The 24467-nt window shown below is 51.3% G+C and overlaps 1 protein-coding gene across 2 annotated transcripts in view; it reads left to right on the top strand.

Annotated features, from left to right (window-relative positions):
* Shroom3 (shroom family member 3) overlaps positions 1–24467 on the top strand; it is a 318788-nt gene that overhangs the window by 253016 nt on the left and 41305 nt on the right. For both annotated transcript variants that reach the window (XM_042257655.2, XM_076546650.1), the window contains exon 3: positions 13905–14036. In XM_042257655.2, the coding sequence (XP_042113589.2) occupies positions 13905–14036 (132 nt within the window). The remainder of the gene's footprint in view (positions 1–13904; positions 14037–24467) is intronic.

The raw sequence follows: 24467 nt of genomic DNA on the forward strand, positions 1-24467 counted from the left end.
CACACACACACACACACACACACACACACACACACACACCAGCACAGAACTCTTATTTTACACATATATACACAATCACAGAACTATTACCTACCCTCTACACACACACACACACACACACACACACACACACACACACACACACCCCATCCTGGTTGTTGAGCTAGATACACAGATTTAATTATTTTTTCTCCTTCACAAGGCAGAGTTCCCTGGACATCTGAAATCTCAGGGCCCCTTCCTCAACCACTTAAGAGGGCTCCTCAGGGGCCACCAGAGTGCAGGGCGGGTAGCTCTGATCACAGGCACCCCGGGGAGAAGCTAGGTGCTGAAGGGAGGAGGAGCCCTGAGCAGAGTGCAGTCAGTGGCTCTGTACCGGGCAGGGATGTCACCGTGTGCCATCTCTGCCCATCCAGGAGGGCTGTGTTACCACCTCAGTGCAGGCGAGGGCCGTCGACTGGCAAGTGCAGTTTAGGACACTCCACTCCCGAAGGAAAAGAAAGAAACGTTGAAGATCCTGCAGGATTAGCAGCAGCCTGGCCGCCCTGACACCCCCGAGGCCTTGTGCCAGGCCGCTTAACTGTGGGCAGGCCCTGACCCAGCCTCGGTCTCACCACAGTAGGCATGGCTGCAGTTAGGAGAATGCAAGACTTGAGTCCCTCGCCATCGCCTCCAGTCTGCGCCTCTAACATTCAGCCTTTTGTGTTGGTTCCCATGGTTACCTCTTCACCCTGTAGCAGCTGGAATGTGTGGTGTGAGGAGGCTGTCTCCCCTACTGAGCCAGGTCCGGCTGGGGCGGAGGCCAGTGATCCACAGCTGGATTCGTGAAGTGGGGTCACAGTCCAGTACCCCGTCTTTGTCCTAGATTCTGTACCCTCCCCAGACCTGACATGTCAGGCTGGGGAGGGGGGCGGGAGACCCGTGGGCTGACGGACAGCTCCCAGGGTATTTCTTGCCCCAGCCCGGCCTGGTTCGACTGTCACTGACCTGTCTGACTTTAGTCTACAGGGACTCGTTCTGTGTGTGTGAGTGCCCAGAAGACTCTGTTCTGCACAGTCAGTCAGTCTCTTCCATGACTCCTTTCCTGTGGGCTTTTGTGCCCCAAACTGTTAGTTGATGTTGATGAGACCAGGAACTGGTATAAAGGCAGGTTTTGCTTCCAGCCTGGAAGACCAGGCAGGTCCTGGAAACCCAGGAGAGTGTGGCAACTGGCAGTCACAAATGGGAACAAAACTAGCCCAAGAGTGTGTGTGTGTGTCCCTGAGCGCTCTCAGAACACTGTCTGGAAGCTGCTTTGGTACCTCCAGGTGGAGGTTAAGCTGCCTGGGGGTAAAGGGGAGGTGGTCAGCAGCAGAAGCCAGCAGCACATCCATGCTGCTGCAGAAGGCGCTGCCAGAGGAATCCTCGTGCTCACCTAGAACGAGACACTTTTCTAGACAACTTTCCACCCCATAGGTACCTTAAGAAGCCCTTGGGCGGTGGCCCAGTGGGAGAGGGTGGTTAAGACATCCTTGGAGGCTTGTTGTAGCTTAGGCTTTCTATTTTCCATTTCTTTGTGATCCTCAGTAAGTTAGATACCGTGTGTTTCAGGTTGTTGCCAAGATTCAATTTGCGGGGTAAAAATGCTTTGTAAAGCATAGAGCAGCGCACGGGGGCCAGTCGTAATATTTTCAAATGATGCTCTGAGACTGCTGTGCCAAACCGAGGCCACAGACTCCTCTGTCCTGCTGTGTGTTATATGGGCCAAGTGTCCCTTCTTAGAAACGACTAGGGGCTGGATGTGGTTACACACATCTTTAATTCCAGCACACGGGAGGCAGAAGCAGGTGGATCTCTATGAGTTTGAAACCAGCCTGGTCTACATAGCCAGTTTCAAGCCAGTAAAAGGCTTCATAATGAAATTCTGTCTCAAACAAAACAAACAAACAACAACAAAAAAAAAAAAAACCAGTATGTGTGAGGGGAATAAATGATTGGGACCAGAGGTATCTCAGATCTTGGAGTTTGGGGGATTCTTGAATATTCAAATTGTTGAGCGTATTTAATCCTAAACTCTGAAATAATAATAATTTTTTAAAAAGCATGTGATTTCAGTTGTCAAAAACAGTTTTGTTTTCCATATTAGGATGTGAAACCTGTGTATGTCAGTGGACCCAGAAATCCCAGCACACAGCGACACCAAGATCAGACAGAGGGAGGGCATCCCAGCCCCTGTTACACCGTCCACAGCAATGAAAGGAAGAGTAAAAATAACAGGGACAAGTAGAACCAGCCCCCAGAGCACAGTCCCACCCTGAGGATGTCTGCTGCAAACGGGTTCGCTTTCTGCATTCTGGCTGCCTTTGACACCTCACCTGCCTTATCAGTGGCTCTCCCACAGAATGAAAGCTTCAGCAGGGGAGAGGAGTGTGCCCAGGAGAAGCCTGGCTAATAGCAAGGTGGGAAACCTTTAGGCTAACTATTTTCAGATGTTGAAATAGCGTGGCATGCTTATTCTTCCCATCCGAAAAAGCAGAGTGGATCTCGGAAACAGGTGCATTTGCCGTGGGCTTAGAAACCGGGCATGTGAGCGCCTTCCTAAGACCCAGTAATCCTCTTGGGCAAAGTGAGGATTAGGCTCCATTGCAACAAGACGGTGAGCTCACTTTGGCCGGGATTCTTCCTCGGCTGGTGCTGAATCTAGCAAGGAGTCTGTTTCCTCCCAATGAATGACAGCCTCCGTTAGCATTTAAAAATGTGTGTGTGCGCGTGTGCTTGTATGTGTGCGTGCGTGCGTGTGTGTGGTGCGTGTGCACCTGAGTGTAAGTATGCACACCATTAGGCAAGTCTAGGGTTGAGACAGCTTCCCTGCTTGTAGGTGGGACAGAGAAAGCCTGGCTCCTATACACTGCACTGGGACCCCAGTGTCCTTCCAGAGCCCCAGTCCCTCCATCTTGCTCCCCAGCAGGAGAAGAGGGAATCTCACCCAGAGCTTGAGGAGGGGTAGACTTGACAGGAAATCTGGACCCCCCAGCTCCAGATGCCTCTAAGTGGTCAGGAAGTTCTGTCCACTGGTTTTCTTCTGCCTAAGGCCTGGGGCTGGAGCAGCAGCCTTCACTCCTGCAAGCTCTGTCTGTACCCTTGACCTTGACCTTGACCATTTCCTTCTCACCTCCACGCCCTCTCTGCTAGTCACTTCCTAAGGGGTCCATATATAGTACAGTATGTCACCAGCTCTCTGCCGCGGAACACCCCCTTATCACTTTGGGATTATTTATATCTCTTGCCAAATGCATTGGGCATTCAGAGTCCCCACCCCCTTTTTAAGGACTCAGAGTCCGTTGTGACACCACTGTCCTACCCCCCCCGCACGGCAAATGCCCACATCCATCTGTCGTATGGAGACCATGCTGATTGGCTGCTAGGAGCTTCCGTCTTGGAGCAGTTATTATGGCACAGGTAGATATAACCCCCAAAAAGATAGGCTCTTTTTTTCCTTTTTTTTTTTTTTAAACAGAAACTTCTGAGGCTCAGAGAACTAGCTAGGAGCTCGCAGAGCCCAAATCAGAGCAAGGTCTTCTGGCTCCACATCACAGAACAGAGAGCAGGGCTCAGAAACAAAATTCCAGCTGGAGCCCGGGCCTGCTCTTCGGAAGTGTTCAGCACGAGTTGATGGCATCCTCGGGTGTCGTTTGATCAGGACTTGTCACCTCTGCCCCTTTCCCAGTGTCATGCACGATAATAACCTCATCCACGTGGCAGAACGGCCCAGAACACTGACTTGACTTGGGGCAAGCCCGGTGGCCCAGTGAACTCCAGGGATCTCCACCCCCCACTCCCCCCACCCCCCATGCTGGGATTACAGGTACGCCGTGCAGTGCCGGGGTCTTTGCGGAAGTGATGGGGATCTGAACCCGGGTCCTCAAGCCGGCACCGCAGGCCTTACCCACTGAGCCGTCTTCCCAGCCTGGGGAGCAAACTGTTAGATACATATTTCCTGGGTATTTTTGCTGGAAAGAGAACCATAACTGGCCAAGGAAGAAGAGAGCCCCAGATAGGATTAAGACTTTTTCGTGGTGGTTACGAGCACGCCATACGTACTGCCGCCAGCCAGCACGAGGGGTAATAAAGACAGCCGTCGTGTCTTGAAGAATGGTTGTGAATGTTCTAAGAAGAGTGTAGTGCCCAGCTTGGCTCAAAGTCCTCCCAAAGTAATTAGAGCCTCTGTGACAGCGGCCTAGTCACCCGCTCTCCACAGGACTGGTGGGTGCGAGCACAGACGTAGACAGTGACGGACAGAGGAGAGGGCTTGCCCAGTCTCCTGTACTGTTTCCACGGCACTCACCGGGCTTGTAAGTGTGTAATTGAATACTACTACTATTATTATTATTATTTATTTGGTTTTTCGAGACAGGGTTTCTCTGTGTAGCTTTGCACCTTTCCTGGAACTCACTCTGTAGCCCAGGCTGGCCTCAAACTCACAGAGATCCGCCTGCCTCTGCCTCCCGAGTGCTGGGATTAAAGGCGTGTGCACCACCACCGCCTGGCATATTGAATAATTATTTGCACAGAGGGGGTCATGCCTGTTTGCCCTCATGCCTGATTCAGTACATTCCGTGATTGGCCCTTGGTGACGGTTGGCCGAATGGATGAATGGTTAGGCTGGGTATAGAAGCAGCCAAGCTCTTGTCTCAGAGTGAACCAGCTCTCTTGATAGGTGTCGGATTGTTCTCAGCAGTGTGCCTAGTGTTAGGAAGCCCTTAAGGGCAAGAGTGCAAGCTGGGTGCTGTGGGTGGAGGAAGGGCGCCCCATTGATGCTGGCCCAGTGTCTCCAGGTGTAGGAACAGTCAGCCTCGGGCCAGAGGAGTCCCGTTGGAATTTCAGTAACGTTCTCTCTTCTCTTTGTTCCTCCTCGGGCTTTCCCTGCAGAGAAGTTTTGGGGATTAAGTGCTTGCCACCCTTTCCACAGGACTTTTGGGGCGGTCCCGTTCAAAGGCGCTCCGTGCTGAGAGAGATCCCAAGATGAAATGCGGGAAAAGTGTGGTTAAGGACACCGTTCCGCCAGCCTTCTAGTTGACACGTTGTGGTCGTGAGCAGATTTCTGCCCCTCTGCAACGCTGTCAGATGAGGATAGCTGATTCTGCGGTGTGTGTCTTTTAGGATCTTTGAGGGCCCGACTGAAGGAGGTTTGGGAAAGCTGCGCTTTCCACGTCATTTGTCAGACGTAGCTCAGGATGCACAGCTTGCGGCAGGGATGTAAGTGTGTTGCCCGCGACGGGCAGAGAGCGAAGGCTGGAGCAGGGAGACCTGCATTTTCTCAGGAGGCGTTCACCCCCCCCCCCCCCCCCCCCCGTGGGTGACACTGCTCTCCCAGACACCCTGCTTCATCTCCACGTGTTTTCGGTGGTGACTGAAACTCCGCAAGCCACCGTCCCCCTGGAGGGGCTGCAGGAAGTTGGTGGGAGCCTGGAGAAGTGAGGTCGGCAGCCCTTTGGGGACACGCCCTTGAAGGACACAGTGGGACCGCAGCCCCTTCCTCTTCCTCCGCCTCCTCTCCCTTGCTCTCCGTGGGCTGAGGCGGTTTACGGTGTCGCATGTCCCTGCCATGGCATGCTGCCGCAGACCCCAACACCAGAGCCAAGCCACCCTGGTCTAAAACCGAGCCAAAGCAAAGCCTTTTTTAAAAAAAAACAGGCTGATTACCTCAGCCGTAGTGACTCACCGTGTGCCCGGCACACGTGAGTCTCAAGAAGCGAATATTTGTTGACAGGTGTCAGTCAAGGTGCTCTATACGAATCCAACTCTGTATATCTGTGTTTCGGCTGTTAGCATTCCTGTTTCGTAGGGGAGGAAAGTGAGATGCAAAGGTAGGTGTCCCGCCCCAGGTCAGAGACCTACCAGGTTGTAGAGCCCGATTGGGGACTCAGGCAGCTGGCTCTGGAGTCCCCGTTGTCCATACACACGTGAGAACCAGACCCGTCTCAGGGTTGTTCCAAGACTTCGGCACTGAATGTTGGAAGCTGGACCTAGCAGAGGTCTCACCGTTTGAATTGAAAGCCCCTGAGCAGGGGCCCTTGCTTATTGTAAGCTTTTCCTAAGGTTTGGTGTGCCAGAGGCCTGGTGTGCCAGAGGCCTTGCTGAGTACAAAGATTGAAGTCAAGGCCTGCAGTGATGGCGCAGTGGGTAAAGGTGCCTGTTGCCAAGATTGATGACCTGAGTTCAAATCCCAGGCCACACATGGTAGAAGGAAATAGTTGCATTCTGATCTCAACACACTTGAGCACCCATTCCAATGCACACACTCATGCGCACACGCACGATACAAATAAATAACTTCCAAAAAAGAAAGGTTGACTGGGAGGAGGGGACTGGACCTGCCTGGACTGAATCTACCAGGTTGAGCTGAATCCCCAGGGGAGTCCTTGCCCTGGAGGAGATGGGAATGGGGGGTGGGCTGGGGGAGGGGGGGCGGTGCAGGAGGAGGGAGGACAGGGGAATCTGTCGCTGATATGTAAAATTGAATCAAATTATAAAATTTAAAAAAAAGGTTGAAGCAGATTAATACTTTTAGGCAGTTGAAAGATAGGGCTAGTCATTTGATTCCCTCTCCACCCCCGTTCATCCCTTTCCCATCTTTATACAAGGTTGACATCTAGAAAAATGGATAAGCTTGTAGACTGTTTAAATGCCAGTGATAAAGATTATAGGCGTGGGTCCCTTTGAAATGTTTTCAGGACGGTAAGAGAAAGCAGCCCGAGCGAGCGCAGGTGGACCCAGGGCTGAGGTGTGCAGAGACCATCAGGGGTTATGTGTGGCCCTGTTGACACGAACCAAGCCGAGGGAGCAGGGTGAGTGAGCGGGAAGACAAGGAGTTTGTAAGAGCATGTCAGCGCCATGCCTGTGATTAGAAGTCCCAGATAGGGCGACACCAGCGTATTGCCAGAGGGGAACCAGCCTGAGCTGCCTAGATCGCAGGGAATGATTAGAAAATCGGGGAAAAAAAAAAGTAATGAAGAGATAGTGACCCAGAGGGTCAAGCCTCAAATAGATAAGTAGCCAAGGGTCAGCCATAAGAGCAAGGGGGCCTTTGGAGAAAGGGCAGTGCATTGAGAATGTCTGGGGAACCTTTGACCCATGGTCACACGGTCAGTCGCCAGAAACTGAAGAGTAGCTGTGTTTAAGAACAGGCATCTGTAAAGGCCAGGAGTTCTTAAAACGCCCTTCAGGCACTGAAGGAGCCCAGGCCTTGTCAGCCTCTGGACGCTCTGGGAGAGGGGAAGGAGGTGTGTGCCGGGGACCCCACTGCAATGAGTTGAGAACTTGCTAGCCCAAGACAATGGTCAGAGAGACAGGGAAGACCTGGAGCAGAAGGAGAAGCGAAAAGTCACCTGAAACACCCAGAATATAATGTGGCTTTCAGGAAGGCAGGCAAACTGTCATGACGAAGAAGAAGTATGCATGTGCACCCAACATAAACGCAAAGGAAATTCTCCGGGTCCTGAGGGACAGACATGGTCCTGTGTAAACACACACTGTCCACTTAATTACTGAAAGCCTTCTGGTTGCTTCCAAAGGAAGACAGCAACATTGCACCAGGGCATGCCAGCCGTGTGTCCAAGGTTTTGGCCAGTTTCCGGCAATGCCACGACTCTCTCAAGAAAGCCTGCACCAAAAGTTAGGGCTCGTGGCCTAAGCTTAGAGCCCTAACAAGACAAGAAGAAAGGGTGAGCTGGCCTGTCTTAGGAACCAGCAGTGCCTGCCTTAGGGAGTTGAAGGCACAGAGCCCCATTTGGGAAGTCAGAACGCATCCCCAAAAGGCCGCCCACCACCCCTTACCACCACACTCATCGTGGGTGGGGCTGTGTCAAAAGAACGGAGTGAGTCGTGAAGGAAAAACCAGATGGGAACCCTGGCTGAGCGCACTGCTTGCCAAGGCAGACAGGACACAAGCCAGCAGCCCCACGTGGGGATAGGCACAGTAAAGGAAATGCTGGGTACCAGGAAGGAGGCTTTTGACATCAGATAAGGCAGCCCGTGAAGGGGGACGCCTGACCCGGAACCTGAAGGCTAAGGAATAGCCAGGAAGAAACGGAAGGAATGTTCCGAGTAGACAGAAGATGTGGTAGAGAGTTTGGTGGGTGTGAAGACACCTGAGAGGCTCTGGGTGAGGTCAGGAGGGTTGCAGGCTGGCCAGGAGTCAACGAGGCTGACTCCTTGAGGAGTCTGGGTTAAGGAGCCCTTCGTCAGTGTGCAGTGGAAATCAGGAGCGGACACTGTCCACTCAGTTCAAAGGTTGTGTTGACTGCCGCAGAGACGCTGGGTCGGAGGGGACGGCAGTGGGCAGGGAAGGAGTGTCTGGTCTCAACAGGTGCATGGAGCCTGCCGTGCTTGGGCTGCTACCGTCCATGTCCTGGAGGCATGATCCTTCCGTTCGCCACTCTTCTTCCCATTCAAGGATAAAATAGAGAAGGTAAACTCTGTAAGCAGGAACCAAGTGGACCCGGCGAGCCCATTTGAATGGGCTCAGGCCCCTGTGTCGTCCTCGGCTTTCACCATCCTGCTGCAGATTTTACAGTGTTCAAACAGCTCCGGGAACAGAATGATCCGGAGCTTGCTCTCCTTGTGTTGGCTGAAACTCAGTCCAGAAAGTAGTTAATGGACTCCATTAAAACCCCCGCACAGTAAAGCAGTCATTGTGTGTTCAGGAGTTGGGGATCTTAAGGGGCAGAATGTACCCATCCTAGGAGGCAGAAAGAGACAGCTGGCTGACCTGCGTTTCTTGTTCCTTAAGTATGAGGAAGAAAGACGGCACAATGGTTTGCTGCAGCTGCAGATCACAATAATTTTCAGCCTGGCTCACCGTTTGCAGGGTGACTTAACTCCTAGTTCATCACCCATGGTTGTGATACTGAGGCCGGAGACTAGGAAGAGACAGCATGAACCAGTCCCCAGAAATTTCCCATTAGTGTCGCAACACACTAACTTAGGAGTGGGGTTACAGATTGGCTGACCACTTAGCAGTTCTCCAGCCACTCAACAAATAGTGGCTGACTGTACCGGGGTTCACAGGGGGGCTGCTTATGTTAGGTGAGCAGTTAAAGAGGGGCCTGCAAAAGCAGGCGGGTGGAAACCCTGTGATCATCCCCGATGGACGCAGCCACGCTCGTGTGCGCTCTGTGTGCTGGGAGGGGGAGGGGGAGGAGGGGGAGGGGGAGTGGGCTCAGCCCGCTTCACCCCTGCTGTGTTGGGAGAGGCGGCCTCCGGGAGGACGGGGGTGAGGGGAGTGGGGGGGGTGGGGGTGGGGGGGGTACACCAGCCCATGGGGAATCGGTGTTCAGGGACACGGTCTGGAAAGGTGGTACAGCCGCACGGTTTATTTCAGGATTTTCACTTGAAGAGGTTCTGCTGATCCCAGGAGCTTCTACAGTGTGTTTTAAGTAGAAATAATCCCACGTGGTAACTTTGAATTAGTGGACCTCTCATCACTGTTCTCATCCAGGTTAGTAATGCGAAGGCCTGAAAGTCTGTGGCATAAACAGAGCTTTTGAAAAGCTGAGTTGAAAGGAGGAAGAGTGAGTCGTTGTCTGGGATTTCGGTCCCCAGTGAGTATAATTCTGTGTGTGGTCTGAGCCAAGACGTACAGCTTCTGTGTCTCAGTGTGTTCTGGAAAATGGGTCTTAGGGGAGAAAAAAAAGCCTCACTCATTGTCTCTTTCATAAGGAGTTTTGATAATAACTCACAACATATGGGAAAGCGCGCACATCCTTTTGTAGGAGAGACCTGGGTCGGTCTGCCTGAGGCGTGTGGTACCCCATTAGGACTTGTCGGATGAGATCAAAGCGCCTGCCGACTGTCAATTACCGCCGTGGGGGAAGCCAGCGGAGGAGTCTGCAGGGTGGGGGAGACTGGCTTTCTGGAGACAGTGTGAGTTTAATGGCCAGACAGGCTCACTGAGCAGGTAAGTGGTTCTGTGTGCAGATAAGACAGAGACAGACAGAAAGAGAATTCCAGGGTGCTGAGTTGATGGGCCTCCCCAAGTTCATTCTAGAACTGCCTCCCATCTAGCCTCACTGTGGCATTCCTTTTCATTGGAATGTATAAGATTAAAACTATTTATTTGTTGTCCAGATTATTCTAGAAGAGTTTAAAGCAGGAGCGTGGGTGCTGGCAAATGCTCCCTGGACCCTCCAGTCTGACTTTCAATGGGGTCTCTCCCAGCTCACCCACTCTGGTTCTTGGACCTCCCTGTCCGGTCCCCTGAACCAGGTCCCCTGAACCAGCCTAGGGCAGAAGCACGAGGCTCAGCCGGCAGGCTGCTGCGGCATCACCTGCGATCACAGTCCCACGTTCAGGTGGGCTCATTGGTCTTCACCCAGCTGCCCTGGCCCTCCGAGATGGCACACGGCTCACTGCCCTGGTCTAGAGGGCAGTGCCGAGACGCTGGTGTCGGCCCACTAAAAATCCTTAAAAGATGACTGCGTGTGCCTGGTGCTTGGGACTCTCTCACATTGGCTTATTCTTCCTGCCCAACCGTTGCCCGGGACACCCACAGCCCGTGGCTCCGTCTCTAGGTATGTCCAGGATGGGGAACGGGGAAAGGAAAAAGAACAGAGCTTCAGAGACTCAGCCACTGTACAGAAAGGACAGACAGAGCCAACACCTGCGGTTTAAGTCAGAAATGAGGAAGTTATTAAACGCCACAGAGGCTCTCGGCAAGGCCTGCCTGTGGTTGTTTTTCTCCAGTAGAGGACACTGAGGTCTAGGGACACCTGGAAAGGACAAATCCAGCCCTCTGTGGCCGAGTGGATGATGTCAGCGGGTGGTCTTGAAGGGTGCTTTGTTTGTGAATGACATTTGCTTGTGAGGAGGAGAACACTGGACAGTTTGCGGGAGTCGGTCTCTCTTCCTCCGTCTGTGTCCTGGAAATGGAACTCAGGCCAGCCGTCCGTCCGTCCGTCCGTCGGGCCCAGCAGCAGCTCCTGCCCCTCTTGCTGGCCGTCAGACTGTGCTTTCTGCGTTCATAAAATCTTTACATTCGGGGGTTGAAGCGGGAGAGCCCTCTGAGTCTACTTTGCACCTCATCTTAAGCCAAACGTCTGCCTGATTGGTGTCGCTGGGGTTGTGGGAGAATTTCGAAGTGCGGACGGCGGGAATTTTGTAGAAGGTTCGGGCCTGTTAACTCTCACCGGCCAAGGCTCCTCTATCCTCTCTGAGTGAATTAGGCGGCTTTAGTTACGGCTGCCTTGTGTAACCATTGGAAGAAACTCTAACAAGAGGATATTATATTAAGACAGAAATGAAAATAAGGGGGTTATTAAGCACATACCAGGCTGGACAGTTAATATACATTATCTAGGACTTTTGGAACAACTCTACAAGACAGATATAGTAATATAATAATACTAGGCTAATTTGCTGAGTGTTTAATATGCCCGGGGCTCTGTTCTAAATACTTGACCGGTGTTATAAAAGTGTCTCAACAGCCCTGTGCAACAAGCGGCCCTTTGCGTCCATTTTATAGACGGAAGAGCAGAGGTGTGAGAGGACCCAGCTAGTCAGGACACATTCTCCAGAGCCGAGCTTCTAGCCCTTGTTCACAGTCCCTTGTAGTCTTTCCTACAGCTGAGGAGCCTGAGGCCCAGAGCTTACTGGCTCAGTGCCATTAATGTCATAAGTGGTAGAACCTCAAGCAAGCCTTAATGGTCAGGTTTAGGGTTCTGTTGAATGAGGTGGGACGGCATAGATGGAACCGCGTGTGGAATCCAGTGTTGCATGGCTATCGTGGAATACCTAAGGTGGGCCAGCTGGGTAAAGAAGAGAGTTTTATTAAGCTCGCAGTTCTGGAGGCTGAAAGTCCCAAGTGGGGCAGGCTTCTTGGTTCCGCCTCTGGCAAGAGCCCTCAAGGCTACACCGTGTCTTGTTGGATTGCATCATGGCTGGGAGCACAGATCACCATGCAAAACAGGAAGTTGGATAATGATTCAGGGGCCAAGTTTATCTGTCTAACAGCCCAGTCTTCCAAGGGCAGGACTGTTAATGCCCGCCCCCCCCACACACACACACCACCACCATGCGATCCCACCTCTTACAGAGGCCCTAAGTCCTCAGGAGACACCTTCAGAACTGATCCAGGCCACCACTAAGGTAAAGAGAGACTCTGTGCCTCCAGAATAGAAAACCCCAGGGCTGGAGAGAAGGCTCGGCAGTTGCGAGCACTTACTGCTCTTCCAGAGGATCCTGGTTCGATTCCCCAGCACCCACGTGGTGGCAGCTCATAGCTGTCTATAACTCCAGTTCCTGGGGACCCAACACCCGTGGCAAAAACACCAGTGCACATAAAATAAAAATAAATACATTTCAAAAAGAATAGAAAACCCCAGCTGAGGCCCTGAGCCCCTCCCCCAGTATCCTGGGATAGAAAGTTCTTTTTATTGGTCTTCGGGTTGGAGAAAGAGCGTTCTTTGACTTCATTCTGTGTTCTAAAAAACAGGAGGCCAGATGGACAGGATTAATCTTGACAGCTGCTTGGTAATCCTTCCCTTTTGGCCAAGGCATATGCAGAGGCGGAGCAGCCTTACATGCCTCTCAGGTCCAGCAGTTGGCTCTCAGCGGGCTAGGAAAAACCCTTGAAGACTAACTGCACACACACCCCCACACCCCCCAGGATGACCAGACCCATGGGCGGTCGGTGGCTGGCTCAGCGGGCAAGAGCGCTTCCTACACGAGCCTCACAACGCGAGCCGGGTCCCGGGAATCCATGTAGAAGACCAGATGCAGGGGTGCAGATCCGTAATCCCATCACTTCTGCGGGGATGGGTGGGGGCGAGTCTGGAGAGTCTCCTGGGCCAGGTAGCCTGGAACACGCAGCACAGTAGAAACAAAACCAGGAAAAGGAGTCGATTCACCAAAGTTATCCTCTGACCACGGGTGCCAAGGCACGCGCGCACGCACGCATGCACGCCCATACTCACACTTCTACACCACACGTAATAATAAATAAGACAAAGATTTAAAACTAGTTCAGAGCTTGAAGCAGGGCCAGTGTGATAAAGAGGTGACACCGAGGGTGTTTGGAAATTCTAGACCCGAGTCTCTCCCGAGGAGAAACACGTCTGTTTCCATGACAGAACAGGTCACTAGCAATTTTTCTCTGGCTCCCTGGGAGTGTGGAGCAGAGGAGTTAACAGGGATGAGAGGTTCGGGCCCCGGGGTGGGAGGCTGGATCGAAGTGGACGCACAAGAGGCTTGCCTGCCAACACCGTGGGATCTGAACAGTCTGAAATAGCTGCAGCCCGAGGGTTGCCGTGTCGTCCCCCCTCCCCCAGCTGCCACCCACTAAGCAGAGCATGGGCCGCGCGCGCATGCGCGAGCGCGCTGCACTTGGAGATTCTGCCCCTCCCACGGAAGCTGAGAAGTGACTTGGTTTCCGGGAAACGGTGTCATGGTTTGGACCACTGAGTTCATTTTCGGTGGTCTGTCCACCACATCGTCGAGTCCTAACAGTTAATGTGGCTGAGGTATGGCTCCGCGGTAGAGCATCTGTCCCGCAGGCACCGAGTCCCGGGCTAGCCTGGAGGACAGTGCTGGGGCCTTCCTTGTGCATGCCAGCTGAGTGTTCTGCCTCTGAACGACACCAGAGTCCCGGGGCTGCAAAACGTGAAAAATAACTACTGTATCTGTCAGAGGAATACAGAAATACGCTTACCTAGCCGGAGAAACATAGGCAGGAAGGGTAGAAGACCCTCTGTAGATTTGCTGGCTTTCGGGCAGAGAGCTTGGGGTGCGGACTGAATCCTGCTTGAGCTCAGCTGTTTCGTCCTGGCTCCAGTCCGTGGTTGTATATTTTCCAGTGAGATCCACTTGCAATCCTTCCTCCCTATAAAAAAACCACCACACTCAGCTGTTTATTGTCTTGTTTTGAACAGAGATGTGTGTGCAGACCCGGGCCGCGCAGATCCTGGCGCCTCTAACGCCCTCAGCTCAGAGCTGCTCATCGGTGGTCCCCAGCACCGGAAAGCGACATGGTCAGGAGGGGTGAAACTTCGGCTGAAGCAGAGGTAGGAGGCATGGAGGTCAACACCACGGAGCAGTGTGGAAGACAAGACCGGCGCCCTCAGGGGAGGGTGGAGGCAAAGAGGGCCAAAGACACAGGCCGGTGGGAGAGGAAAGGGGCCGAACAAGGGGGGCCAGTAGGTTCAAGTTCAGAGGGATGACGATCTTTTTTGTTTTAGGCCAGGGGATTGAACCCACGGTCTTGAAACATAACAGTAAATGCTCTACCACTGTGCCATTAGACATTAGAAATTTGAATTATGTACTGGTATAGTGGCATATGCCTTTAACCCTAGTACTTGGGAGGGAGGCAGGTGAGTGTCCATGAGTTGAAGGCCAGCCTGTTCTGCATAATAAGTTTTAGGCCAACCAGGGCTACATAGTGAGTCCCTGTCTTAGAGAGAGGGAGGGAGGGAGGGAGGGAGGGAGGGAGGGAGAGAGGGAGGGTAGGTAGAGGATCTGTGCCAACCTAGATTTGCTTGTTCCATGTTTAAGATACACAAGTACGCGTTAAAGTGTCTGTTACGTATTTTGTAGTAAAACAACACTTGTATTTGATGTTTACATCAGGATTCTTTATTATATTCCATTTTAAGAAAGACACTCGAAAGTAGTTTGAACATGCCAGAGGGCCAGAGCAGCCAGCTGCCTCTTGGGCGGGGGTGGGGTAGGCTGGGCACAGGCTGAGCTGCTCGGAACCACCGGGCAGGCTTGCTCCCAGCAACAGGTGGTGGCAGAGGCTCCGAGGCCGTCCCCGCTCCCTTTGGTCACCTGGTGCCCTCACAGTGCAGAGACTCCAAACCGTGTCATCCGCTGGGCTGTGTGGGTGAATCTTGCATCACTGGCAGAGCCCGGAGGTCAGGAAGTTGTCCTTCGGACAACGGCTGCTCCAACCTGGGGAGAAAATGACCGAATCTGTGCTGATGGGACACAAGATGTCACAGACTCAAGATGGACGAGGGAGACAGAGTTACTAGCAGACGAGAGAACAGGAAGGGAGAAGGACGGGTCAAGAGTGGTTTCCAGGGATGCTGCCGTGGGGCACTTGGAGATGCCGGTCAGACTCTTGGCCAACCCTGGGGGAGCAGAAAGGGCAGAGGCTGCCTGCTGGTTAAGAGTGGGGGATCAGGCTGGGTGTGGGGACACATGCCTTCAATCCCAGTAGCCGGGGAGCAGAGGTGGGTGGATAGCTGTGAGTTTCATAGGAGACTGTGTCTCCTCAAGAAAGACGGAAGACCGTTGATGTTCTCTGGCCTCTACGTGCATACGTGTGCACACAGACATGAAGACAGGAATATTCTGTAAAGCATACACAAAATATTCTGTAAAGCAATCCTTGAAAAGTTGAACAAGGGCTGGAGGGATGGCTCCGAGGTTAAGAGCACTGGCTGTTCTTCCAGAGGTCCTGAGTTCAATTCCCAGCAACCACATGGTGTTGGGGAATCTGGTGCCCTCTTCTGGTGTGCAGGTGTACATGCAGGCAGAACACTGTATACCTGATAAATAAATAAATCTTTTTTAAAAAGTTGAACAAAACAAATGAACTTAGATATATCTATTCAGTAGCCTAACCATAAATAAACCATTTTTAAATCCAGCCAGGGATACTGGGTGCTGTGCTGTATGCCGGTAATCCTTGCCTCCTGGGTGCTCTAAAATGAGAGCTTATCTGGCAACGTCATAGCAAGCTCCTTTCTCAAACAAGCCAATAGAAGACGAGTCAGTTATCACACCAGCGTACTCACAGTGCTGTCCGTGTGGAGGGAAATGGGCAGGACCAGGTGGAGAAGTAATTTCCTCCTTAAAGTCCTGAGCATGGCGGTGTCTTAAATCCCAGCACTTGAGGAGTCAGAGGCAGGAGGATCAGAAGTTGAGAGGCATCCTGGGCCTCATAGAGAAATTGAGGCCAGCCTGGGGTACACAGCACCTATCTTAAGCAAAAAACGGTCTTGAGTTTGGGTGTTGCACCCTTCACCGCTGTTCAGCCGGGGCTTCACTCCGTGTGCCCGGACTTGTATATGTGTGTGCTTGGTCTCCGTAACTGTAGTTACGAGGCCTTGTGGCCATACTTCCTAACTCTCTCCTGTCCCCCGAGGTCACCCAAGTGTGGCAGCTGCTGTGACGGAATCCCCGCCACGGCGGCCGAAGGAAGAGACGCTGGGTTTGGGCTCACAGTTTGCGGATGCGGGCCGCCGTGGCGGTGGCGGTGGCGGTGAGGGCGGCTGTAGCTGAGGCCACAGGGGTGGAGGAAGCTGCTCACACTGCACCTCCATCAGGAAGCTGAGAGGAGTGTGTGTCCCTGCTCAGCTCTCCTCCTCCTTTTTCCCGTTTTTTAAATCCCGCCCGACAGTCTGCTGTGGCCCACGTTCAGGGAAGGTCTTCCTCAGTTGCACTTCTCCGGAAACACCCTCGCAGGGATGGCCGGAGGTGTGTCTCCTAGGTGACTGCAAGTCCATGCTAGGCTGCTGCTAGGCTGAGGAGGAGGAGGAGGAGGACGACGACGACGACAGAACTGAAAAATTGGGGTGGCTCTCCAGCTATATTCAAATCCTAACTCTGAATTGGTTTAGCTTTTACATATTTTGAAATCATTGTAGACTCACAAAATAGTACTAGTAATTTCCCAAACCTGCTACCCAGCCTCTCCCTAATGTTAGTACTTTCGTTAACAGAAGTATCTAAGTAAGAAACTGGGCACTAGCACTGGGCACAGACATTAGGGCTTTAGAAGCGGCAGATCACGAAGATCGGCCATTGTCTCCCCCTGCTAGCCTTTTCTGTTGAGGGATGCTACTTCAGAGTTTTCACATTTCCTTAGTTGTCTCCTAATTCGGGACACTTCCTTGGTCTTTTCTTGGCTTTTGTGACTCTCGAATTTTTAGAAAACCTTTCTTTTGGAGAGAATGCCACTGCGCCCTGTGTTCGTATTGAGGTCAGAGGACAATTCGTGGGAGTTGGTTCTCCCTCTGACTCTGTGGGTCCCGAGGGTCACACTTAGGCTGGTAGGCTTGACGGCAAGCATCTGTACCCACTGTGCCACCCTACCAGCCCCAAAGTATTGCCTGTGCATCGCAGCTAATAGTTGCTAGACTGTCATTTTGTCATTACTGAGGATTAAACCTTGGGTATCGTGCGTGCTTGTCAAATGCTCTTCCACAGAGCTGCATCCTACAGCAGTGACCTTGATTTTATTTATTTATTTATTTATTTATTTATTTATTTATTTATTTACTTAGTTACTTATTTTCAAGACAGGGTCTCTCTGTGTAGTTTTGGTGCCTGTCCTGGAACTCACTCTGTAGACCAGGTTGGCCTCGAACTCACAGAGATGCGCCTGGCTCTGCCTCCCGAGTGCTGGGATCAAAGGCATGCGCCACCACCGCCTGGCTGACCTTGATTTTTTTTTTTAATTATTTATTTTATTTCATGTACATTGGTGTTTTGCCTGCATGTGTGAGGATGTCAGGTCCCCTGGAACCGGAGTTACAGACAGTTGTGAGCTGCCATGTGGGTGCTGGGAATTGAACCCAGGTCTTTTGGAAGAGCAGTCAGTGCTCTTAACCACTGAGCCATCTCTCCAGCCCGACCTTGATATTTTTAAGGGAAGTGGCCAGTAACTGTAGAATGCCTTCGATTTGGAGGCGTCGGTGTTTTCTCATGGTGAGGTTGAGCCTTGGGCATTTTTGGCAGGAATACCACTCAAATGATGTGTCTTTCATAATGCCATGTGATGTTAGTGTTTCGTTACTGCTGGTGGCAGCTTCGGCGACTTGGTTATGCTGAGGTCCCCATGTTTCTGTACTGTGAAACTCTCTTCAAACTTTCTCTTCGTTAGCTTTAAAATCTGCTGATATTGTCCGGCGGTAATGGCGCACACCTTTGAGGCAGAGCAAGGAGGATCTCTGTGAGTTCGAGGCCAGCCTGGTCTACAGAGTGAGATCCAGGACAGGTTCCAGAGAAACCCTTTCTCAAAAAACTGCTGATACTATCTCTGACAACAGGAACGTTCTAGAAGCTATTTTTATTTCCTTCATTCCTTCTACGTCTATCCATGGGAATTCTTCTGCAGGGAAGTACTTTTTTCCCCTCTGCCATCTAGTTCTCCAGTGATTGATTTATATCAATAAGGACTTCATATTTATTTTATCTACTGGGTAATAGTCCTCTGCTTCTGCCACTTATGTCCACGCTGCAGATTGTCTCAGTGTTGGTCGTTTGAAGTGATACCAGGCTGGCTCTGGTCTAAATCCTAGTCTGAAGCATACAAAGGCGTGAAGTACCATTATTTTGTTTATGTGGTACAGAAAGCAAATGATGTTCTTATCTGTGGAGTCAAAGCAAGTGTCGAGGCAGGAGGTTAGTGGTGGTACTTCATGGAGGCCAGTCCTGTTCTTTGGGCAGTTGGAAACTTCTAGGGTCACCTCATGGGCCAAATACAAGAGGTCAGAATTCTATTCAGCGCCTTCTTCATTTAGCAATCCAGTCTTCCTTTTCCAGTGTGCAACAGCAATCCTGTCCCCCAGTGTGCATCAGCAATCCTGTTCCCCGGTGTACAACAGTAATCCTGTTCCCCAGTGTGCAACAGCGATCCTGTCCCCCAGTGTGCAACAGCGATCCTGTCCCCCAGTGTGCAACAGCAGTCCTGTTCCCCAGTGTGCAACAGTAATCCTGTTCCCCAGTGTGCAACAGTAATCCTGTTCCCAGTGTGCAACAGCAATCCTGTTCCCCAGTGTGCATCAGCAATCCTGTTTCCCAGTGTGCATTAGCAATCCTGTTCCCCAGTGTGCAACAGTAATCCTGTCCCCCAGTGTGCAACAGCAGTCCTAGCACTTGGAGGTTAAGACTGGAGAATTTTGAGTTCAAGGCCACCCCGAGCTACATCCTTAGATGCTGTTGCAGGGAGAGAGACAGGAGAGTATTTGCATCCTTTGTTTGAAGTAGGGTCTTTGTTTTATCCTAGGTCAGCCTAGAACTTTTGATCCTCCTGCCTCTGCTGTGGTTTCAAGTGTGAACCACCACACCCCGTGGGAGGAACGGAGAATCTTTATGATCTCACCTATCTTGGCAGAAACGTTTCCCTAAAAATCTGTGGAGCTCTGGGTTAGGATGGTTGGTAATGAGTCGGTAACGGAGACAAGTTATTCTGGCTTACGACCGAGGATTTCCCCCTCCAGTTCCTCCCCGTTCCTTCCACCACCGCCATTAGAATAGCTTTCCGGGATCAAACGGTACAGACATCCTCTGTGAGGTAGGTGAGGGTGGGAGAGCAAACCGCGCCCAGTGCTTCTGCACCCCCAGTTCTCTCAGTTCTGTCTGCCCTCCAGAGAAAGTGTCTCAGAGAAACCCCGGTGAGCCGCTACAAGGCTGATGATGCTTCAAAAGCAGAAGCCGTGGGCACTCGCACGGGGAGGAGGATTCCCGCTTTCTCTTCGGATGCATCCTCCAGCATGGGTTTTCCGTGCTTCCCACCTCCCCGGCCCACAGAGTCAGTTTGGCATTTCAAAGCGGCGTGCTGCTGACCCGGGTGCTGGTTTTTCCCAGGAAAAGTACTCAGGGCCACCCTTTCTTCTTCCCTCGGTGGGCAGGAGTTGGGTTTTAATTGGTCCGTTTACAAAGGTGACTGAGAGGTAGGGTCGTCCCCCGTCGTCCCCCCCCCCCCCCCCCCCCCCCCGCTTGCTCCGAGCCCGGCAGTCCCTGCCCTGTAACTCCTGCTCACCTGCCTGGGACGGGAATCGCTGCGGAGCTCCGCCCCTGAGGGCGGAGCAGAAACCCAGCGGGGTGACTTAGCTCTCTGCCCCGCTCCTGATTACCGGACCAGATTGGCCAGGGGGTTGGTTGCTCTATGCGATGTTTGTTTGCCAGGAGGTGAGTGCACACTGCTGGAATGAGATTCAGGATCTTTCCTTGCAGGGTTCCAACTCAAGAGCCTTTTTTTGATGTCTTTTTGATACTGTGTTTTGTTTTCTTTTCTTGCCTCTTTTTTTTTTTTTTTTAATGTTTTTTGGTTTTTGTTGTTGTTTGGTTGGCTAGCTGATTGGTGTTTTGTTTGTTTTTGCTTTGTTTTGTTTTGTTTTTCCTGAGACTCTGCAGCCCAGGTTGACCTGGAACTCACCCGGCTGGCCTCACACTCAACATAATCATCCTACCTTTAGCTTCCCAAGAACATCTATTTTTAAAGAAAAATAAGCAACCACGTGTTAAGTTTCAGCATACTTGTCTCGTTCATCTGTCCGGGAATTTCCAGCCACTGGTCTGCCCACAGGGCTACCCAGTTCCTCATGGCTTATCTCCCTAGACTGTCTTTTTATCTCCCTCAGATCAGCCAGTGCTCTGTTCCCCCTTCAGGCCCCTGCAGCTCCCCGTGGACTCTCAGAACTCTGCTCCCTGCAGGGCGCCTGGGCCAGAGGACTAGTTGCCAAGCCCTCTCAATGCTCTGTTGCCAGCCTGTGTAGAAAGTGAAGGACGTTTTTCAATTTCATTTTACCCTGCTCACCTTCTCTGATGTTCTTTTGTTTGTTTGTTTGTTTTGTAGATCAAGTTTCCAGAATACGTAACTTTTGTCTTTTCTGATGACAATTTCTGTTTGTCCGAAAGTGACTGCTTTTTACTTTGTTAGAAGGGCCTTCTTACTGTGTAGTGCAGGATGGCCCTTACTGTGTAGTACAGGATGGCCCCTCACATCCATCTCCCAGAGTGCTGGCATTGCAGACATGTGCCCCCCAGACCTGCTTTCTCCTTCACGGAGTCTCCTGTAACCCAGGCTGGCCCCAAGCTCACACTCTCTGCGTAGCCGGAAGGTGACCCTAACGCCTGCATCTCCCGATGTGCTGGGACCGTGGGAGTGTCCCACTGTGCCTGGCTCCCCCTTCACTCCTGAAGATGGTCCACATAGTACAGAGTTCCAGGCTGGGAGGTTTTTCTCTGAACTCTGCCTTTTACAGTGCTTATTGTGTAGAATGGGATGAATCCGGACATTCTCATACGTGTCTGCCATCATCCTTTGCTCACAGCCCCCCTCCTGCTTCCTCCCCCCCTCAGCAGTCGATGAGACCTCACTATGCTCCCTTTCTGTCTACATGGTAGCTGAGGGGATGGTGCCCGTGATTCTTACCTTTGCTCTGCCATGGATGAATTCTCTCCTCTGGGCTTCTCTCAGATGTGAGAATTTTAGTTTTTTGTTTTTTTTTAACTTTAAGTAATTTTTTTTTATTTAAAAATTGCTTTTGCAATTACTTTTCATTTATGTACATTTCAAAGTACATATATAATCTTTGATCTTATCACCCCCATTATCCCCTCTCCTTCCCTTAAAGCCTCCTCCTTCTCCTTCCCCGCCTTCCCCGTTTATATATTCAGGCCCACTGCCTTTAATTGGGGTTACCTGCGTGAGTGTGGATGCTGGCCTTGGCTGGCCTTTTTCTGTCCGGTTTTCTGTTGTGTGGAAGTTTCTGCTTCTTTCTGTGAAGCCTCTGAGTCTGTCCCCCTTCTGAGTCTGAGCCTCCTGGACTCGGGGTTGGCGCCCTGACATGTGTTTGGGGGGAGTTTCTCCCAGTCAGAATTTCAAAGATTCCAGGCGTTCCCGTTTCTTCTTCTATTTCCTCTAAGCTCCCCGTGCCGTGGGTACCACACCTCCTGTGGATCCTGTGCTCCCTGGATGCTCTGCTCCTCTCTTGGTTATGGTGTTCCATCCTCCTCACCCCAGTCTTTCCCCCTCGCTCTCAAGATTTAAGGGGTTCCATTAAGACGCCACAGGTGTGAGGTTCTTTCTTCGGCCAGGTCCAGCCTGTGTGGGAAGTCCCTCTCCCCGGTTTTTAAGCCAGGAGGGAGGGAGGGAACCTCTGAGTGTCGCCTGGATGCTAAGGGAAAGATCCAGCCCTCCCTCTCGTTAGGCTTTGAAGTCCTCCTCGTCCGTGAAGGGACATCTGTGCATGGCTGCACTCTGGCACAGTTGAGAGCTTGGCGACTTCCTTTTCTTCCCCTTCCCTCACAGATTTTGGATTCTGCTTTCACTCTTGTATAACTGTGATTTTAAAATTCCGGCAATTAACGCTCAGACAGTATGCCGTGGAAAAGAACAGGTGCATGCAACTGTCTGGGCAATGTCCTAGGGCTCCGGCTGACTTGAATATGGATTTTTATTATGATCCCGTTCATTGCTGTGCCACATAAGTGGTAAGAGAAAAATCTGAAGTGCGCACATTCAGAGGTGCCCTCGATGCCAGAGACCACAGGGCTGGTTTTTCAGGTTTAGCTGGCACTCTGTCCTCTGAAAGTGAATGAGAGATCACTCTTATTCTCCTCCTGAGTGGCGGCTTCTGTGGTAACCAGCTGTGGCGGTGAAACGCCTCCGTGTTGTAAAATTTATTCTGGAAATATGGTAGGTAGGGAAGGAACGGGAGCTGGTGTTCTAGAAGTTTCCTACCCTTCAGGTGCTCTGTCCCCAAACCTAGACTGTTCTTTTTATTTGGGTTCCGGTTATTTTAAACTTTATTTTAATAAACAGTTTTTTTTCCAGTATGATTTTTTTTAAAGATTTATTTATTTATTATGTATACAGCATGTATGACTGCAGGCCAGAAGAGGGCACCAGATCTCATTATAGATGTTGTGAGCCACCATGTGGTTGCTGGGAATTGAACTCAGGACCTCTGGAAGAGCAGTCAGTGCTCTTAACCTCTGAGCCATCTCTCCAGCCCCTCCAGTATGATTTTTAAAGAATAGATTTCTTTTAAACATTTTTAAATTGGTATTTACCTTTTTTCTAATCTCTTCAGTTTCTTATCTGTATCCTCTTATCTTAAATGGGGAGAGAGACAGTAAAAAAGGGAAAAGAAAAGCCTAGCTCCATACATTGTGTATCAGGAAAAGGAATTCAGCTGCTTCAGTGTCAGTGGTTTTTTGTTTTTTGTTTTTTTAAATATTTATTTATTTATTATGTATACAGTGTTCTGCCTGCACGTATGCCTGCAGGCCAGAAGAGGGCACCAGATCTTTTTATAGATGGTTGTGAGCCACCATGTGATTGTTGGGAATTGAACTCAGGACCTTTGGAAAAGCAGCCAGTGTTCTTAACCTCTGAGCCATCTCTCCAGCCCAAGATACTGTTTTTATTTAATGGAGTAGTGCTCTCTCTCTCTCTCTCTCTCTCTCTCTCTCTCTCTCTCTCTCTCTCTCTCTCTCTCACGCGCGCGCTCTCTCTCTCTCTCTCTCTCGCTCTCTCTCTCTCTCTCTCTCTCACACACACACACACACACACACACAGAGATGCCATTGAACATTTATAAAGCATTAATTAGCTTGATTTTGAAATATTTTGGTTGATATTTGGGCTTCATCAAACTTGCAGACAGACCGTCTCTGGGGTTGTACTCAGGAGGAGGTTTCCAGCTCTGGTGACGGAGGGGCCCTGGGTGGAGGGGAAGAACCCAGGCTTCCGTTTGCTGCACCAAGCTGCTCCTGCTTGGTCTGCTAGTAGACGTCCTGGGAAGGCCCCGGGAGAACCCAAAGGGGACGCAGCCTTTCTTATTCTCAACACCGTCTCAGCCTCTCTGAACCCCTAAGAATTTGTGTGTGGTGTCTATGTGCGTCAGCCTGACTGAGAGTGATCAGCATGAAGTTGGGTCTGCCTGTCAAAGCTCGTGCATAGTAGGGAAGAAAATTCTGAAGTCATTATCGCCGATGCCCCAAAACGTTGGTACAGTCCAGTCCCCCTTCCTCCCTTCCTTCCTTCCTTCCTTCCTTCCCTTCCTTCCTTCCTTCCTTCCTTCCTTCCTTCCTTCCTTCCTTCCTTCCTTCCTTCCTTCCTTCCTTCCTTCCTTCCTTCCTTCCTTCCTTCTTCCCTCCCTCCCTTCCTTCCTCCCGCAGAGAAAATAATGCCTCAGTCCATGCGCAGGCTCGAGGCAGAGGGACCACCGGTAAAGCTTCTGCTCTGCTGCACTCCTGTTGTGTTTGAAGGGCAGACGGTGGCCAAGGGGAGTGCAACTGCAGACTGTAGGGAGCGTGGCGTTTGTACCCAGTTGTCGTGACGTGGGTGTGAATGCTCGCACGTAGGAAAGTCAGTTGCTCTGGAGTGTGTGTGTGTGTGTGTGTGTGTGTGTGTGTGTGTGTGTGTGTGAGAGAGAGAGAGGGGGGGGGGGGGAGGGAGGGAGGAAGAAGAGGAGGAGGAGGAAAGTTGAGTTGAGTTGGGCGGAGAGCAGGATTGAAATATTGAGAAACCGGACATTCGGGCATCACTTACTCACTGCTGACTAACTGAAAAAAGACAAACCCCTTGCTAATCCCTCTCTTCTATCATAGTCTTTCTGTGTTCGTCCATAAACATGTTTCAGAATGGAGGGTGAGGCGAAGGAAACTACCTGTCAGGGAAGGAGATACGGAGATAAATGTGGGTTAGTGTGGTAAACACAGGGCAAGGAAAGGGCGTTAGCTCTTCTCCT

The sequence above is a fragment of the Peromyscus maniculatus genome, chromosome 10 (genome assembly GCF_049852395.1).
Source record: "Peromyscus maniculatus bairdii isolate BWxNUB_F1_BW_parent chromosome 10, HU_Pman_BW_mat_3.1, whole genome shotgun sequence".
Taxonomy (NCBI): Eukaryota; Metazoa; Chordata; class Mammalia; order Rodentia; family Cricetidae; genus Peromyscus; species Peromyscus maniculatus.